General features: G+C 39.4%; 1 protein-coding gene and 1 long non-coding RNA gene across 3 annotated transcripts; one reads left to right on the top strand and one right to left on the bottom strand.

The window, feature by feature from the left end:
- Positions 1–1373: 1373 nt before the first annotated feature.
- On the bottom strand, positions 1374–3631 carry LOC309689861. Its single transcript, XR_014271540.1, has 2 exons — positions 3313–3631; positions 1374–1435 (listed from the first exon to the last, which is right to left on the bottom strand). It is a non-coding gene; the product is annotated as an uncharacterized lncRNA (long non-coding RNA).
- Positions 3632–8766: 5135 nt separating this feature from the next.
- On the top strand, positions 8767–17303 carry LOC309689658 (uncharacterized protein). Of its 2 annotated transcripts, XM_082506224.1 has the most exons (6): positions 8767–8965; positions 10904–11209; positions 12638–12787; positions 13891–13932; positions 14582–14634; positions 14714–17303. In XM_082506224.1, the coding sequence occupies exons 1-6, from the start codon at positions 8896–8898 to the stop codon at positions 14864–14866; spliced, it is 774 nt and encodes a 257-aa protein (XP_082362350.1). In that variant the 5' UTR covers positions 8767–8895; the 3' UTR covers positions 14867–17303. The 2 variants fall into 2 exon arrangements, with proteins under 2 accessions (XP_082362350.1, XP_082362351.1); XM_082506225.1 differs by lacking the exon at positions 13891–13932.
- Positions 17304–19699: the final 2396 nt, after the last annotated feature.

Genomic DNA, 19699 nt, shown 5'->3' with positions numbered 1-19699 from the left:
CTTTATCTAAGGTTTTTTCCCATTCTAGATCACTTTTCTTAACTTTTGTTGCATATGCAATTATCTTTCCTCTTATATATGCTTTAGACGCTTCCCAAACTGTGGCTACTTTATCTGTGGAACCCATATTGATTTCAAAGAAAATTTTAAGATCCTTTGTTAACTCCTCACTAAAACTTTTGTTCTGCAACAACATCGTGTTAAGCCTCCAGCGACCCCTCTTTGTTCTATCTGTGTTTAAATCAATTTGCAACTCTACCGTGGCATGATCACTAATGGCAATGGCACCAATCTCACAGTCGACAACTGAATCGACCAAAGACTTTGATATTAAAGCGAAATCTATCCTCGAATATGTTTTATGACAATTGGAGTAAAATGTATATTCCCTTGAACTAGGATTAACTAACCTCCAAATGTCTACTAGGCAAAGATCCTCTGTCAGTAAATGAACAGCCTCTCTGTCCCTGGGTGTAGACCTACCCCTGGGTTTCTAGTGATGGGATTTCCGGCTCTTTTTAGAGAACTGGCTCTTTCGGTTCGGCTCACTAAAAAGAGCCGGCTCTTTCGGCTCCGAACCGGCTCTTCAGGTTGTTTTGTTGCTTTAATTAATTTATTATTAACAACAATATAAAATTATGCACAAAAGGAATTACTAATGTAAAAAAAAAAGTGGTTTTATTTATATATGTTTATATATAAATATATGCGGTGGCTCCTAGAGACAAAGCACGTACAAACTCCAAAACACATTTCTAGCATGAACTGAACTTCCAAAACGGAGCTACCTAGATCACTTAAATTACACAATTGAAAGCATGAAAGCATATGTGTATTGTTTGTGTATTTATACACAAGCATTCATATATAGTCAAATAATAATTTAAAAAATGTTCATTTACCTGTTATTACCACACACCAAATCCGGTCGTTGGTACTTGCTGGCTTGTGTAGCTGTAACGCTTCCAGCTCTTCATAAATCACAGACGCTCAGAAAGGTTGGCTTTTCACAGTTTATTCCTGCAGAAGACATAAAACACACTCAACAGGTGTCTTCTGATGGTATCAGCAATTGTAGCTCCCTCACAGTGCAAACGCGCACTGTGTTTACAGACTTACAATTAACTTTTTAATAAAGAAAAGATGGAAAATAATAATTTCTCCCATTTTACAGTCTGTCACACTGAATTTGTATACAAAAAGAAATCTTATGAATAATAAAATACATTTCACAATCGTATAAAACAAAATAACAGGATAACAGAAGTATCACCGACTAAACATTTCCCTCTAGTGGACAAATTAACAATAGCGCATTACATTTTCACTTGCTTGTGCTGTACAGACAAAATGACTGTTAACAAGCTCACGTACCTGCAGAAGACATAAAACACACTCAACAGGTATCTTCTGATGGTATCAGCAATTGTAGCTCCTACAATGTAAAACAACATCACAAAAAGCACAGAAAAACAGTAAATCCAAACACATTTCGTGCTATGCGCAGCAACCACTAGGGGGCTAACAAAAGCTTACTGCCAAAGAGCATAAATACGGCAGAAACACTGTTTAACAGCAACCAGCCTTTGTTTCGGTTACACAGAAACTTTTTAATATCAATATGAACCTATGTTCATATTGATATGTGAGGAGCGGAAGCCTTATGCTGGGCTTACACTTTGCGATTTTTGGCCCATTTTGAGCCGATTTTTGAGTCGTGCGACCGTTTTGGCGATCGGCCCGATTTTGGCCTTCATCGTGCGTCGTGCATCGTGTAGTATACGTGGGGTAACGAGACGCGATTAACACCTCACGACGAGCTCCCGATCATCAATCGCTTGGTCGTGAGGATTTCGTGAGGGTGTCACCGCAGTTTGTCACACTGCGCACGCGCAAACACAAATGTCAGCGGAAAAGACGGCGCAGCACGGCAGTGCAGCGTGTGATCTGACACAAGCGATTCGGGATGGGTACCGGTGTCCGGTGCCATGATGGCACTGGTTCTGACATAAACGGTAGTAACCAGACCGAAAAGCAGCGCACATTTCGGTGCTTTATTTCGGTGCTTTTTTTTCCTGAGCTGTGATACACTTCTAGCCAATAATTTTACGTTTCCGAGGATAGTAGGCGGGTCCGGGTACGTGCGTTCTTTTAGAGCAGAGCTACAGATTAAAAATGTCCAAGGCGAAGCGGTCAAAAGTCTGGCTGTACTTCACAGCAAAATATGCAAACTCAGCAGCCTGCAACAAGTGCTTTAAGCTGATACTGTGATACTGTCAAAGGAGGTAACACCTCAAATCCGATGAAACAGCTGGCGACGAATAGCTTTTCTTTAAAAGCCCAGAAATGCGCCGTATGATAGCTTGCTGCGAGACCTCACACCGAGCACATCTACTGTGCGTGGGTTGCCTGTTATCGGACCCAGAGTTAGCAATATCCCCCAAAAACCCCGAAGAGGAGAGTCCTGGCCCCTAGCCCTGTCAGTGTAGCAGAAATGATGACGGATGATGACGGCAGCAGCAGCCGTTCTTCTCTGCGTGAGTAGCTTAATGTTGTTCGTGTGTAATTTACGTTGAGTAGGCTAACCACGTTATTACATTAATGCATGTAAGGTGAACTAGCAAACATCATCATAGCTACATCCGGCTGTCTTCTTGTTTGATGGCAGATACTCCCTTCACCCTGGCCAAAAAGGCTAAAATGACCAAAGAAAAAGTGGAAAACAGTTAAACATGAGAGGTTTTTGGACAAAGTTTGTGTTTTTTCCATTGTTTAAGCACTGCTTCCAGCCAAGAGTGATACCATATATGCCCCATAGCTGCAGAAAAGGCTAACATTGTTATCTTTTTACAAAAAACCAGCTGAACATCAGAGGTTTTTGGACCAATTTTGTGTTCTGTTTTGGAGTTTTTACGTGTTTTTTATGTGTTTTGGAGTTTGTACGTGTTTTGGAGTTTGTACGTGCCACAGGGTTCGTACGTAATTTGAAGTTTGTACGTGCTTTGTCTCTAGGGGCCACCGTAAATATACTTTTATTTATTCACTCCACATAAAATGTAATAAATAAATCATATAATACAAAAACCAACTATTCACATTTCAACTTTTAACTATTTCAATTTTCAGCTTTTTCCTTTTACAAATTTAAAGTGAAACAACACAAAACACTGCAAACCACAACACAATTAAATATAAATTATAATATGATAACAAAAAGAACATGCACATTCTCTGTCATATGGACCTGCATGAATAAACTTTTTGAATCCTTTATCATCTGCAACTGAAAATAGTTGTGGATGATTACTATACCTTTCTAATTTGACTTGTTGTCCCTGGCTCTCTTTCTCTCCCTCCTGCTCTGTTCCTGTGATACTGGTGTAACTACCGCCCCTCCCCCTTCTGCCCAGCGTAAAGCACAAGGCTCATGTGCTGAGTGAAGCGGAAAAAAAGTGCGAGAGAGAGAGAGAGGGTGAGAGAAAGAAAAAAACCTGACGGCTCGCAATAAGGAGCCGGCTCGCGTCGTTCACGTCAAAGAGCCGGCTCTAAGAGCCATTTCGTTCGCGACCGACCCATCACTACGATCCGCCTATTTGCCTTTACGTTTCAAGTGGGTGGGGTGCCAGCTTCACTCTGCTTTTATGTTCACTTTCACAGACACGGCGCATTTACACAGAGGGGATATAGCCTACTGGCTCTGTGAGCACGTGGCCACGTCGAGACCGTCCACATAAATCACAGTGTTGAGCGTCTCTAATTGGCTCCTCGGGTATGCGCGCACGTGCGGGCTTAAGTGGAGAGGAGGCGGGGGCGGGGAGGGAGGGGTAGTTTTACAGCCTGACTAAAGGTAGAATATCCTACCACGGGTAGTGTTTGTGTGCTAGTGTGTGCTTAAAAATCGATTCTCCTGCTGCTGTAGGTGGATGTACGAAGTGCCGTCCAGTAAGAACATCTAAAGGTGGAGGTTTAGCTGCTTCAACTGGTCACACCTAAGCTCCATCAGTGATGCCATCAAAATCAGAGTCCAATCCACACCAGCTCCACCATCATCACTCACATTTCCACACAAAACCTGTTAGACTGAGCAGTGTGCTACCTGTTTACTGTTCGATTACCATAAGACAAGCATGCACGTGTTTTTGAAACTTTGCAGTTCATAGTGATTCTGGTTGATTTGTTTGATGTTTGGCCTTTTTATTTTTATTTTTTTTTTGAAGAAAACAAGAAATTATGTTGTATATTTTTTTGGTAAATTGAGGTATCGTTCAGTTCATCGTTCATTTTGTTTGTAACAGTGTGTGTCTACTGTTTGGTGTTTGGCCAGCAGTGTTCAGTAACAGTAAAACTGCAGCAAATCAACGAGATGAGCTCACTACAGCTCAGGAAGCTCACGGATTCAGGCAGTAGTTCGCTTGTGGGATAGCAAAAAGCAAGGAAAGCACTCACCTGTAAATCTCCCACACCTTGATAATGACTCTTCATAGATAGATCGATAGATAATGTATTTATCCCCAAGCAGAAATCAAATATCCAGCAGCTCAATTTAAAAACAAACATCTCTCCAGTCATAAATCAACAGATTACCTCCTATCTCCCAAAATGACTCAAAAAATGATGGGTTTATTATTTCACCTATTTAGCTTTGTGCATGGTCTGTGACATCATCTTCAAGCCCTGCAAGGGACTTTAAATGTGGCGTATGGATGATGCAAATCCAAACTAGAAAGGTGGATGTTGGTGGGTTTTGGAGCTATTGTGTGGAAAGGTGTAAATGTACCATTGTTGACACTTTGGAGAGCCTGTGGCGTGCGTGTAGTGGTGGTGGTGGGGTTCCCGTTCTCGATTGCTTGGTAATTGTTTTGTTAAAGCAGCGTTTAATAACAGAGTCAGTTTCCATCAGATTCCGTTACCATGGAGATGAGGGCTTTCCTGCTCTTCCATTCTGTGCGCCTCCTCCCATCACTGCTGTGTGAGATTCAGCTTAGCAAAATTAATGCCGTAAATGATTGCAAGGTGCCTCTTAATACATATTCTTATGTCATTCACACACATGCGGAGCGATGCAGTAAACTTTCAAGGGCATTATTTGTTAATATTAAAGCGAATACGGCTGTTTCTTCAAACACATACGAGCACATCTTTCCACAGACCCCCACTGAGGCTTTTTGTTGTAGCTCTCATCCAGAATCTCACCCACATATATCGAAGGCTTCACTAACAAGAGCGAGGACTCGCTGTGCACCCGAACCAGTGAAACGTGAGGCAAGGCTTTGCTTCAGTCAGCAAAACTGCATGGGAGGAGCAAAGAAGACGGGGCTGTTTAACTGCACGAAACAAAAACAAAAATAGCTTAAATAAGATGATTAATGCAAATATTATTTGGTTAAATACATTATGCAGACATTTCTTGTGGATCAAAGAATAACAAAGGCATGAAGCAGGGACAACAAGCAACCTGTTTCTCAAAATATAGAACTGAAACAGGTGGTTAGTGTTTACCCTCATACATTTGATTGGAAAATCAGAGCTTCCACAGGAGTAAATGTCTTATTGTGGCCAGACTTGGACTCAGTTATCTGAAGAGGATTCCCATGATGACCTAATAAAGGCTCCAGCAAAACCTGAGGTCTTCATTTATTTCCTCACTGACTCTATTACAAAGCCCCTCAAACACTGCAGATACAAAGTGAGCCATGGTTTAGTGCACTGCAAGTCAATTTGCACACACTAATGATATGTTAAAATGTACCATTACCGTAATTGAGGCCATGCAATATAAACAAATAAACTTGCATTCCTATTGCTGGGTGACAGCAACAGAGGCGTGTAACAGGACATGATGTGGTGTAAGAGGAAACATTTTCAAAATGCTGTGATGCAGGAAGTAATACCACAGGGGATTGGCGAGGTGTGTGTCTTGAGTGTTTCTGTGAAAGTGTATGTGAGGAGCGGGGGAGAAAGAGCAGTGGGTTATCACGTGTCAAGCAAATTTTGTAGGGACTATTGAGTCCACAAGATGGCGCATAAATGCAATAATGAGGGTGAAATAACTACATTAGTGTCTGCAACTGTAGTCAGTATTGCACGCTCTCTTTGGGGCTGGAAGTCGTTGTTGTGATTGCTCTCACTGACCCCTGATGGAGATGATTGATATAAGAGTCAAATCAGCAAACTCCTTCAGCAAAACAATCATACGTAAACTAGATTTTATCTAGTTTCATGACAACATGATGCACTGAGGACTTCTCCACTCACCTCATTCATTCCCCACATGATCATACAGCACTGCAGCACGTCTTTCTCCAGAATGCTTCAAGGTTTTATCTTACAGTATAAAGCATTGTCAGTTGACTATTGTTTTGATTTAACACTACATAAATAAACCCAAATTAAACTGGACCTGAATTATCCACAAACATACATTTGTCTGTGTTGTACAGGATTTTATAGAAAACTTTTGCTGGAAAGTTGCTGCATGAATAAATTAATGAATAAGTTCCTCTATAGAACTAGAGTTGGTTTGGGGCATCTAAGCTTCCTAAATGCCTAAGAGAAGAGTTATTTCAGTAATATGCACCTATAACAGTGATATATTTACATATGTAAATTTGTTTTTTCCAGCAGAAAGCAATGAAGGGTGAGTTCAGTTTCCCACTAGTGATGGAGCATCTCCAACAGAAGTATGTGGTGATATTTAAACCTAACAAACAGAATTTTATGCAAATGAAAAGAAATGTGAACAGTACAGTTCACTGCAGTACAATTGGAGAATAAAGGTTTTTGCATAATCTTAATGTAAAAATCCACCACTAAGCAGATACAGGACAACTTTACCACGAAGTAAAACTCTCTACAGGAGCGTTACGCTCTGTCGCAGGTAGAATTGTATTTATTTTTAGGTTTTTAATGAACAGTTATCACCACTAGGGGCTCCAGTGTGTTAGCCTATTGTACTTGTAAAAATACACACAGGGATTTTATGGAAATGATACTTCCATGTCAAACTGCCCCTTATCACATTATACTATTGTCTTGCCGGTGCTCCTTTTTTTTTTAAAGCAAACCACTGAAAAACTTTTATTGCAAATGAGGAACAAAGCAAATGTTTGCCTTATTTCACTCTGAGATTAGGTCTGGGAAGTTTTTTTTTTTTTTTTATTAAAAAAGAAAAAGCAGCTGCCATAGGACAGAAGCAGGGTGCAGTCTAGACAGGCTGCCAGTCTGTGGCAGGGTTAACACAGAGACACACACAAACATGCACACCTGTGAAATGGTGAAAAACAACAGTCATCACACGCAAGTCACATCTGCACTGAAAAACTATGTGTGTAGGCCATAAATAAAAGGATCAAAAGCAATAAAAATGTACCTCACTTGAGTTCTTTTAAGGACAGGCTTATGGCTACGTTCCAAAACACACTCAGCTATTAAGAGATTTGGCGAAGGGCTGCAGCTATCCGACAGAAAATGCATTAAAATTTGCGCCCCTCACAACTGAGTCATCAGCTTGGAGACTAATCCACAAGGTCTGTCTTTGCCTGTGGAGATGCCACATGAAGAGCGAACAGGAGCTGCAAGTCGACGCCCAACTCCATCAACCACTGAAACATCCAACAAACAAAATCCCCCCTTGCAGTCTTCAAATTGTTACTTCAAAGCCCCCAACTTCCTCTTCTGTGGTTAAAGTGTTACAGTGTGTGTGTGTGTGTGTGTGTGTGTGTGTGTAATGTATCAAGGCCAGATTTTTAACACCTACAGTAATGAGGAAACTAATACGAGTTAATCGTGTAACATCAACTTTATAGTAAGTTTCGTTAGTGGTGGAACAGTCTCTATATCGTCATTTTTATTCAACAACGCACATTCATTAACATGAGCGTTTAAAAATGTGCAGTTGGTGTCTGTGTACAGCTGGCAGGTCGTTCAATCACAGACACTTCTTGGTAAATTCACTCTAATCAGATGAACTTTCAAAAAAACAAGTCTGGTGTTCAATAAAGATCAAACCTGCAGACAGCTGTGGTTACAGCGGTTGGTGTTTGAGCTCCAGCTGCTCACGGTGAACTATTGTAAACTATTGTTTGCTTCTTGAAATATGTTTTATTAGGCCATTCTTTGCAGTCTGTTAGTGGTAATGTGCGATAATTCACAATCACAGTCACGCACAGGGAAGCTGGCATGCACGTGGACCTAAAACGATGGCTCCTTTTATTTGAAATAACATTGTGTTTATTCAATCGTGAATACATGTAGTTGGTGAGAAACATGCAAATGTGCATTTATCTTCTAATCTGCAGATGTCTGTGGACATGCAGGATACTGAGTGTTGTTTCTTAGAAGAAAAGTTGCTGCTGGAATTCTTAGAAGTTCAGATGTTTTTTGATGTCGTGTTGAGCACTCCTGAACCTGTTCATACAAGATGAATGTTGCAAAACAGCAGAAAACAAGAAAAATACATTTATGTGTAATGAAAAGTGAAAAAAGAGTGCTGTTTGTTTTTCCGTGTTCTAAATTTAAACTTTAATTTGTCCTCTAAGAGAAACAGGATGTAAGAGTCTATGTTCTCCCCCAGAATATGAAGGAAACTATTTACTCTTCCTGACTTTACCCACATCATGTGAGTGACATCCTCCTCACAGTCTGCACCACATGTCCATGAACCCCTTTGAAGTCTTCCGTTACGGGAGGCGCTTATGATACTGAAGCTAGATAAATTGGTGTTGGTGTAAGTTCCTGTCTACAGTTTCCTCCAGGCAGGCACAGAAGCTGTCACTTGTGTAGAAGTGTAGAGTTTAGGCTTTACATCACAGGGGCAGCTGAAAAAAACGCACACACAGAAAGGTCAAAGCCCAAGCGCCGTCGCAAGAGGCCTCCGAGCAGCCTAACGCTTCCATCATGGGTGAAAACACCATCACAAAGCCTCTCGGGCTAGTTTTTATCATCACAGCTCACATGGTGTTCAACGGTAAGCCGTCTCATTCGTAACTGTTTTACTCCGTGACGTGTGAGAGGTTTTGTGTCCTGGCAGCGCATGATGAACTTGACTGTCTGTTACATTTATTGCTCCCTGATTCCTCTGACAGTTAGTTAATGCACTGAATATTTTGTATGTAACTCGTTGTAGTAGGTCTCTAACGACAACTCAGTTTCCCCCACTCAATTACCATTACTGAATCATAATTGGGGAGTTCCACAAAGCTCTGGTTTTGTGACTCAACTTTATTTGTCGGTAACCCTGTTTCCACAAGTGGTTTGTTCTAAGTTTTGCTGCGGTATCTGTTAGAGTTTTATCACAGACGAGCGATATTAAAACAGGGAACTGGGTGTTTCAAAAATGTTGAAAACACTGACACATTCTGGATAAAACACTGTGTGCTTGTGTCTGAGGTGAAAAAGGCATTGCAGCAAATTAAAGTTAGTCTGAGGCATTGTGAATTTAACCCTGGCTCATAATGTGTACGTTCTGATGTTAAACAAATATAGCAATCACACTTTTATGATGCCAAAAACAAGCGATCGTACTAATACCACATGCAAGCCCTCAAATCATTATGGAGACATCCGCAGGTGCTTCACACATGTTTAGAGAAAAAACTTGAAAAATAACTTAACTTAAAATAGATATATAACATAGATACACAGATAGAAAACGCTGATTTGGGCTGATTAATTTGGAAAAAGACAACGCAGTAGCTCCAGTCCCCCCGCCGTTCTGAACTTAATAAACAGAAGAGAATAGAAGGATAGTGTATAATAGAATATATTTGAACTTTATTTGTTTCCGTTACTGTTTTTAGTAGGTGTCCAAACACCTAGACTCCTGTTTAAATATAAGTACTTGCTATTTAAAGGTTTCTAATCAACAAATCACATAGTTTCTACAGAAGAGAGACTTTCAAACAGAGGAGATGACACATCTAAGAAAAGTTACTTATCTCATTTCTATATGTGAGCTAACACTGAACATTAGACACAGATGGCAGCTAGATAAATCAGGTAAATCAGTCCGAACTTCGCCTTGGTGCTGTTGCTGGTGGCTATATGGCTGTGTAGACTGATCCAGCACTGCTGGCATTTTACTGTGGCGGCTTAGCCTAGTTTAAACACTACCCTGTAGTTTTACTGTCAGTGATGGAAAGTAACTGTGGAACTTGCACTGAGGTAGTGAGCAGAAGGGAAAAGTGACCCGCCTGTTTCCTTTGTGGAGAGGATCAGTCGTCCTGTGCTGCTTCTGTGGCTTTTAGGTTTTTGAGGATTAAACCAACTGAAGTCTCTAACACAGAATATGTCACATGGACTATTCTGTTTTCACTACTGCTTTCTTCCAGCTACCCACAGCTTACACTGTATACTGAAGAGCATCAGTTTAAAATACTATAGGATCACAAAGCGGGGTATGATCATGTGTTGATGAGTGGAGACTGATGCATCATTATGGATTTATTAAATTTAAATTGAATAACAGTAAAAGCATTAGAAAGCATTAAAAACATCAAACTAATTTCTCCACTAATCATAAGATAAGATAAGATAGAACTTTATTAATCCCTCGGGTGGGTTCCTCTGGGAAATTCGGTTTCCAAAAGCACAGCACCGACAGAAGTTACAGTTGCAGAATGTTATATATATATATATATATATATATATATATATATACACACACACACACACACACACACACATATAAATACAGAGACGAATATAAGTAAATTATACGAAGGGGATAAATAGAATAGATAGGAATAAAAATAAAAATACAAGTGAATTGCACATTTCAAGTATTGAGGTCTATTGCACCATTGACAATTTACAAAAGTATTGCACAAAGGTATTGCACAGTGAGGTGAAGAAGCACTACAGCTCAGTGTTTATAATGCAAATCTGCTCTTCTGTCTCCATACAGACCCCAGCCATGCACAAGTCATCGGGATCTTTGGCAGCAACATCACCCTTCAATTTACATTTAATGTTAGCATTAATGAAAACAGTCAAATTGGAATTTATATAACAGGCGAGAAAAAGATTGACGATTTTAAAAGTGGGAAAGGTTCCTTTGTTATTTGCCCCCAAAACAATTCTGTCTTTTACCACATCATAAATCTCACTCTAAACCACACTAACACCTACTGGGCCAGTTTATTTGGGGGCAACCTAAGAAAAAGTAATGAAGTGAAGCTGACTGTTGAAGAAAGGAACATAAGCTGTACAGGTAAGGACATTTGTTATGATTATAAGCTGCACATAATGAAAACAACTTTAACACACAGTAGAGCAATATCAAGAGCAGACTAAAGTGAAGTATGTTTCCATTATATTCATACAAACAGAGCAGCCATATATAGTATACACTAATTCCTCACCACCTTTACTTCCTCAATGTTTGCCTCTTTATTATAGATCCTGTAATAAATGACATCATCATTCCTAATATCTTTTAAAATACTATTCCAAATTAAAATGATCACTTTAATTAATTGTGTCTGCTAGTATTGACTGCATTAAATATAAAAACCATATAGTGTGTATAAGTGTCATGGATCCAAGGTTGTTCTTAACCAGTTAGTGAAAAGTTTAAAGCCCATATGAAAATAAGTCACTAACACACTATTAAAACAGTAGAACAAATTAAATATGATTGTCACAGAGTCCTGCAGGTTATGTTTTTGCCACATTGTTGATAAAGGCTCAGTTAGAACAGAAATATTTAAATAAACAAACAAAAATAGCTCCTCGTTCTCAGATCATATTGCTGGGCATTTAAAGGATAGCTGACATTCAGTCAGTCCCATCTGCTGTAGATACTTACCAGAGCAGTAGGGCAATAATACTGCCTTCCTTTCCTAGCCTGTTTGAATAAAAAGCACTCTGTTGCTTTGACCTAAATGCTAAATACTGATGTCACCATGCTAGCATCTTGCTATCCAGCAGGCGTACATTAACCAGCTTTACAATCTAGGCAATCAAAGCTATCTAGCGTGTCAACATGTTCTAGCGTTAAATATAAATTATGTTTGCAAATATTTGGTCAGAACTGGGCTACTGAGCAAATTTACCTCTCTACCTGACAAGGAAGCCAGCTTGAAAATCAGGCACATCAAAGGGTTTGCAGTGCATTCACGGGGGACACAAACAGCAGTGTCAGTTACATTTATCCTCACAGAATCGCAATTTGCGTCATTCGTGGAGCTGCTGAGATGTTTGAGCGTAAAGCAGCTGATATGAGATTGACTGATGTACAGTCCCATTATAGATAAAATAATGAGCCTTTTGTAACCGCTTGGTTACTATTCACATATTCAGTATGTTATTTGTTATTGATTACAGAAAAACTGAATACTGATCACTGTTTCACATTCTCATTGGTTTACAGTGTCAGCTTACAGCCCATAAGAAAGAGTCGAAGTGTGTAATTTTACTGCCTACCATGCTTTATTTCTGTTGCTGATGTATGTTATAAATATGTATTATACTGCATTAGTCTATATGTACTGGGGAAATATGCATAGATCCATTGGGATCTAAACTTATTCAGTATCTTTAATCATTTTTATTTTTTGTTTCATTTCTTTTCATAAACGTGGTGCGAAAATATGAGTGAAGCTCACATATTTTCATGACTTTCTTTTAACTCCTACAGCTCCACCGCCGTCGACTAAACCCACAGTTTTCAATGAAAGTTCCAATTCCCTTTCCATCAATAAGATCATCATCATCTTCGCGGTTTTACCTGTGGTCCTGTTAGCAACAGTACTCCCATGGTTGATCTGTAGTCTCGTGAGACCCAAAGGTAAGCAAATATACGGTCCAAAAACAATCTTTACCTTCACTTTTCACTGATATGTTGTGTTGTGTCTGTTATCAGAGTGTGGCCAAAACTTTTATTATTTTTTGGAGACGTAGGATTTTATTTCATTTCCATGCTGTAGTCTGAACGTAGTGTCAGCTGAGTTGGAATAAAACACATCAGGAACCTTTAATTCAATATTCTCCACATATAAATAGTAAAGGGGTATGAAGCCAAATTGCGTGTGCGGGGCTGCAGTCAGTAGTATTTTCTAGTTTTTCAAGCAAACAAAGTAATGGTAAGGAAACACTTGTTATTCTGTGGAAAAAATTTGCAGTTGTGTGGTTAGATGCTCAAAAATGCAAACCAGATTGCAGTTTCACATCCTTCTGATAGATGCGATGATTCATCTCTTTTGAAAATAAGTCCTCCTTCAGTGCATGCAAATCTAATTGTGCCTACTATCACTGAGAGATGGGTGGAAAGAAAGAGCTTGCATTATTTGTTCACTAATACGAGTGCGCTTTCACTTCAAAGACAAACCCCTCTGGCCTACTTTGAGTAGGAACGCTGCCACACTGAAATAATCTGACAGCCCCCGTGACCTCAGAAACCGCACTAGAAGAGTTCCCGTACATGTATACAAATGCAAGCAATTGCTGACTGCGCACTCCTGCATCGTGCCGTGCTAATTGGGCCCGGCCGCTGTCCACGAGTAGACGTTTTGCACAAAACCGACAGATGCTGAAGAGAAACTGCTCTCTGTCTTTGGCAACTTGTCCTGGTGCATTTGCACCGCTAGAGGATAAAGACAACGTGACTTGTTCGGCATAAACTTACAAAAAGCTTAGACCTAAAACTATATTATAAAAGTCAGGCTTGACTAAAACATTTAGTCACAAACTTTAGTTAAACTAAAACAAAATTAAAACATTTTACTTTAGCACAGCTTATTATAATCATTATTCGTTGAAAAAATATTGTTAAGCATTAAATTTTTCGTCGTCCATAATTTTGGCTTGCTATCACTTAATCTGAACGCTAATTTGTTTAATTAATGGTATTTATGTAAGAATATCGATAGCTTTTTTTATATCTTTTTCCAGAGGCGGGATCAGGAGGTGATGCTAAGCCTAGCTTAGCATTAAGTAAGTAAAAAGCAATCGTAACTCTGTGTAAAGGTAACAAAATGCTGATATTAGCGTGAAAAAAGCTCAGGAATAAACATGCAATCTCATCATTGAGCTCAGTAACTGAACATTAACATTATCATTGCAATGATAATGTTTAGTTTGTGTTTAGTCTAAACCGGCAAAGCGAAACCCGGTCTCCTGCGCAACAGCACAAACACTCTATGTGGTTACGACGTATTTGACGTGGATTCGTGCTTTTGATGTATTCGACGGTTAATTGCTTTATTTTTATGAACGTCTAACGTTTTTTTTCCTTATCTGATGAATCAGAAACTTATCTTGGATGTTATTTCCTTTATACTCCTGGGTGCTGTGGCATACTCCTACTCCCTACTTCCTATGAGCTAAAAAATTCCAAAACATGCGGCATTTATGTCTTTAATATTGAGATTTGACTATTTTCACACTTTTTTAAAAGTATGACAATGGAAAATATGTAAATCGGGGATAAACTGACGTGGTTGATGGGCTGTAACAATAAATTTGATAAGAAATTTTTTATTCGAACGTCCCACGAATGCTTCTTCTGCAAAACTCAAAATATAGTATACATGACCGATTTCACCTATTTTGTAACATTTCACCTGCTTTTCTTCTCATGCAGACAAACAACAGCAACAACAAGAAAGGCCGCAAAGCTCCACTCCCACAGTGCAGGTAAGAAAGATTTTGATCTGCTGTTAGAGAAAAAAATAAGCCTGGAAATTCTTCAGCCTGACTCGAGTTGCCTTCGCAGGAATCAGTGGCGTCGTTGAGCAGCGTGTCTGCACCCTCGGTGATCTACAGCGTCTTGGACTTCCCCAAAAGACCTCCGACAATTGTTGAGATCAACCCAAGAGATACAGAGTATGCTGCCGTCAGCTATCTCACAGAAAAGAGACACATGTGATGCACAGCTCACTGTTCGACTAGTGTACATAACATAAATCTAAATATATATAAATATAAATTTCTTGCAAGTGTTAAAAATCCTGCTTTTGTTATACAGGGATGTCTTATTGCACTATATCTCAAACAAAAGAGTTGGGAGAGGAAGAGTCTGCATGGGTAGTGTGTATGTAGGTGTCACTTTGTGTTTGGTGGTCTCGAAATTGAGATGCATGCTGCTGCGGCAAACCTCAAGCCAGAACATAATACAGTTACAGTGACAACCCAGCCTCGCAGTTAGCTTTCAATTTTTCTTTGCTGTTAATTTGTGTCGGGGGTATCCGGCCGCTAAGGAATACTTAACAGGCGATAAATTAGATTTTAGATTTTCTTCAGACCAGAAACACAAAGCAAGCACTTCCTGTGTACCCAGAGTCTACTGTACATCACTGCTCTGGGTCTCACTGTGTTTAATAGCTTCAGTGAACCACACTGATGCACTAGGTGATAACACAGGAGATGTAGTGACCCCTACAAACTTTGCTCCCTCTGTAGAGCACCAAATTTAGGTTGTTCTACCACTGAAATAGCCTCACTTCTGTTGACTAAAAACTACACTGAACAATTCTGATGCTTTTAATATTTAAAAATCTTTAAAAACCTGCCAACTAAGCACATGAATTTAGAGACAGCTTTGGAAATGTGGATATCCAAACCTGTTTGAACGGGATATGTTACCAAAACTCTGCAGCTGACACTGTCTTAAGTTATAAAAGTATCCCAAATGACAGAAATAACTAAAGCACGGTATCCTTTGTTAGTTCCTGTAAAACAGGGATGCCAAATTAATTTTACATCATGGGCCACAGACAGCCCACCAGTGAAACTACATGATAAATATGTAGACTAGAATCAATTACTAATATCTACACTTAATCACTCTGGTGTGGTATGAATGTCAGTTCCTATTTATCAGTTGGAAAAGCTACAAAACTCACACTTTGTAGTTTTGTAGCTTTTCAGTTAAAACTACAAAATCTTCCAAAGCTGTCCTGTGGGCCATATTGGAGTCTTTCCTAGGCCAAATCTGGACCCCAGACCTTATATTTGATGCCCCTGCTATAGAACCATAAATGACCTTGTAAGTGGAAAAATAGGAGTGTTTCCACTTTAAACAAATGCCTAAATCCACATGTGGCTGTGATTACACCTCCGAGTTCACTTGGAGTCTGGTTGAAGGAAGCGCGTGCTGGCACGTGCCGTTGGTGTCACTGTATTATAGTGGCTCATGAGAATCCCAGCACTTACTTGCACACTCTTGTAGATGCAGAACATATAATAAAGGTGTTATGCAGCAAGAAAATAATGCAAAACTTTCACTCGCTGTTTCTATAATTTAAGAACCAAAACCACTTGGTTAGTGTGATGAAGAGTGTGACACATGCCAGTAAGCTCAAATTTCTAAATTACCAAGTTGATAATTTCAGATGCAATTTGCACAATCAAACAGCTGCTAGAGGTCAGTTTTAAAATGGGTCCCAATAAGTGGCTGCACACAGAAACTAGGGGCTTTTATTTTGTTTGAGTGGAAAGTTTTGACTGAGAATGCATCATCATGCAATCCCAGGCTGAAAGGTTTTACACTTTGATGACATTTCCAACATGAAAACCTTTCATTTTCCGCTTCACCTCATCTCCAGAATTCATCTTCACTCCCATGCTGATAATCGCGTGAGAGCTTAACAAGCTCACTTTTGACTTTCAGGTTTAGTGACTTCTTTTGCATCGGGGTATTTATCACAACACGGAGGAAAAAGTTTCAGGGACACCGTCCATACATGCTTATAGATCAGTTATAGACCTTTCAGCTTATCAGTACTGTATATTCAAAGGTCACTGGTGATTTTTCCATGAGCTGCTGCATCAGCTCGCCACTATCATGCAAATCTGACAACAACAATCTGACACTATGTGCAATAACTGCATGCATGGCCTCTGAAGTTCTCTTTTTGAAAGCTTATTGATGTCTTTGATTTACTCAGTTCTCATACATCTTTATCATATGTTAAAATGTATTCTCTGGTTTATTGTTCACCAGCTACTCAGAGAAAGAGCAAGTTCATTTTGAAACCCAGCAAGCTTTCAAAATGTACCGTCCTGTCACGTGCTACTTTATTACATACTGCTGAACTGTTTCTAATTGAAATACGCAGTTTTTAAGATGTAAATGGATGTAAAATTATCAACTTTATTGTGTGTGTGTATGTGTGTGTAAATACTGTCTTCAGTTCCTGAATGTACTGTACTGGATCTGTGTCACAGAAGGAACAGAAACTGCTCTTTATTTTGATGGCAGCGGTGCATTCTGGGAGATGTGTAAAATAAGTCTTCAGAGTGTTGTTTTGTTTTTAAAAAATCTAATATTTCTGAATTCTTATCCTGTAAAAACACCTCTAAAATAAAATAAAAAGTTTACCTGAGATTCTGGTTTTCTTTATGGTTTTAGTAACTAAAGTTGACGCTCACCACACACAGTTGTGTATTCAAAGAATGCACTGTTTTATCTTCTAGTCTGTGTTACAGTAGGTCGTGGAGTCTTTGGCATGTAAAAATAAGCAGTATTTTAGCACGTTGCAGGGACTTACCCAAGTAAATCACCTATAACGCCAACTTTATTTTTCTGTCAAGACCACGTAATAAAGCGTGATCTTAGGTTATACACAGACGTGGATGCTTTTTCACCTTAGAATAAACTGAAACCTACACCGAAACATTGCAAAGTGTCTTTTAGTGTGCTAAAAGACTTTCGTTTTTAGTGATGCCCCAAACAGGCGTACGGCATCAGCCCTGCAAGGCTTTTGCTACCTGTATTGGCTGATTGGAGTAGGAGGCTGAATGGAAACCACTCAAATGACTGATGAGACAAAAATAAATTCTTTTGGTAGAACCTGAAGCGCTGCGTCTGGTAAACACCCTTCTGCTTAACCCCGAGATGACTGAGATGAAATATTATCTTGACAGCATCACGCTGTTCACACTTCTCATCAGCAGGGACAGTGAGACTGGTTAGAGCACACAAGGAAATGAAAGCAGCAAAATACAGAGAGGTGTTTGAAGAAAAGCAGAGCGACGCGCAGGTCTGGAGCAGCGTGTCTTAGGTTGCATATTCCACTCATACAGATTGTTCCGAAGCCAAGGGACCCTGATGGCAAATCCACAGACATATTTGAATTTAAGCCTCATTCTTTGGAAACCCAGAAGGGCCCCAGCTGAAAATCTAAGGCTTTGAAGTGACATATGGGAGTCTGCATTTCTGATAACGCAGCACAGTGCAGTCTCATATGAACAAGTATAATGAAATCATACAAATCAATCATAAGAAGATCTTAAAATAAATTCTAAAAGATGAGCGAAGCGCAGTCAATAGAGGTGATGTGATGCCATCTGCTGAAACCAGTATGTGACCATCAACCATCAGTATGTGACTGAACTGCAGACTTTATCTTTTATTTGAGATATTAAGCATCACGCCCCCCACCCTCAATGATCGCCTGAAGTCTGGAGCCCATGGATATCACCAGTTGCTTTGTTTCCTCCTCTTTGATGCTCTGGCAGGCCTTTCCTGCAGCCGCCTTCACTTAGTGCTTATTTGTGTATTTATTAACTGATAAGCAGCTCTCTTGGGTTCCGGTTAGGTGGTTGATTTGACTTTTTCATCGCCTTGAGAAACCTTTGGGTTGCTTTTGCAGTTTGCAGTGCTTTGGGTCTTTATCCATCTGCACTGTTTGCGGCATTTGTGAATGTGAGCATTGAGTACTCCTTCACCTGCATCAGCATCTCTTTTGACCTCAGAATAATGAGAGTTCAAGCAAACAGCTACCAAATACAAGTTCCACTGCAGATGTGGAATAACTGTCAGTCTGTGGTAGTGAGTCTCTGAAGTCGGTGTGCTGTATATAAAAGAAAAGTTGTCTTATTGTCCAGATCCTTGTGGACCTAACTGTAAACATGCAGTTTCAAATGATAAATTTCAGGTTTTGGTTATAATACATTTTGCAAAAGTGCATCAGTTAAAGTTAACTCTACAACAAAAATATTTTGCACACTGTCAATCTAAAATCCAGATGAAGTAACAAGCACATCTAAAGTTTGATCAAAAGGAGAACACTTGGTCTATCCGGTGGTACAGCCACAATAACTGAGCTCAGTGTGTTTGGAGTAAACACTTAAGCTGATCATTCGGTGAGTGAGTTTCTGCCTCCCACGTGCTTGAGGTAAAGGCTTCATTGTTTTCTGTTTGTGTGCATGTTTGCTGCTGCACTCAAGCAGTGGCCTGAGCAAATAATGTGTCTGCACTTTGCACTTCTTAACACCCACCTCTACTGTATCGAGGTTTCTCATAAAAAAAAACAACAACCCTACATTGCATTTTCACAAGTGAGACATTGCATTTTCTAACCCAGTGCATCAAGAATGCAGAAAGTGCAACCTTTGATTTAAACTTGTGTGTCATCATTTTGATATAACTGACAGATAGATAGATAGATAGATAGATAGATAGATAGATAGATAGATAGATAGATAGATAGATAGATAGATAGATAGATAGATAGATAGATAGATAGATAGATAGATAGCTAGATAGATAGATAGATAGAAAGTGCATTACAAAAAATATGTACACTATAAATGTAAGAAAAACAACTGCATGATGGTATAATACAAAAATAAGGGGTCTTTTGTGTGCCTGACACTGAATGAAGAGTCATTTTTCAGTTTTAGAGAGGACAGTAGGAATGATTTCCTGAAGTGTTCTTGTCTCAGTTACTCATTTGACACTGAGACTCATCTGAAT

Source organism: Aulonocara stuartgranti (assembly GCF_965226115.1).
Source record: "Aulonocara stuartgranti genome assembly, chromosome: 15".
NCBI classification, from domain to species: domain Eukaryota; kingdom Metazoa; phylum Chordata; class Actinopteri; order Cichliformes; family Cichlidae; genus Aulonocara; species Aulonocara stuartgranti.
The sequence above is the reverse complement of the archived record's forward strand: the minus strand, read 5'-3'. Positions and strand labels throughout refer to the sequence as shown.

Coding starts and splice junctions, on each gene's coding strand:
- LOC309689658 (XM_082506224.1), top strand. CDS start 8,896: ATGGGTGAAAACACCATCACAAAGCCTCTCGGGCTAGTTTTTATCATC. Junction 11,210..12,637: donor AAGGAACATAAGCTGTACAG/GTAAGGACATTT, acceptor TAACTCCTACAG/CTCCACCGCCGTCGACTAAA. Junction 12,788..13,890: donor TAGTCTCGTGAGACCCAAAG/GTAAGCAAATAT, acceptor ATCTTTTTCCAG/AGGCGGGATCAGGAGGTGAT.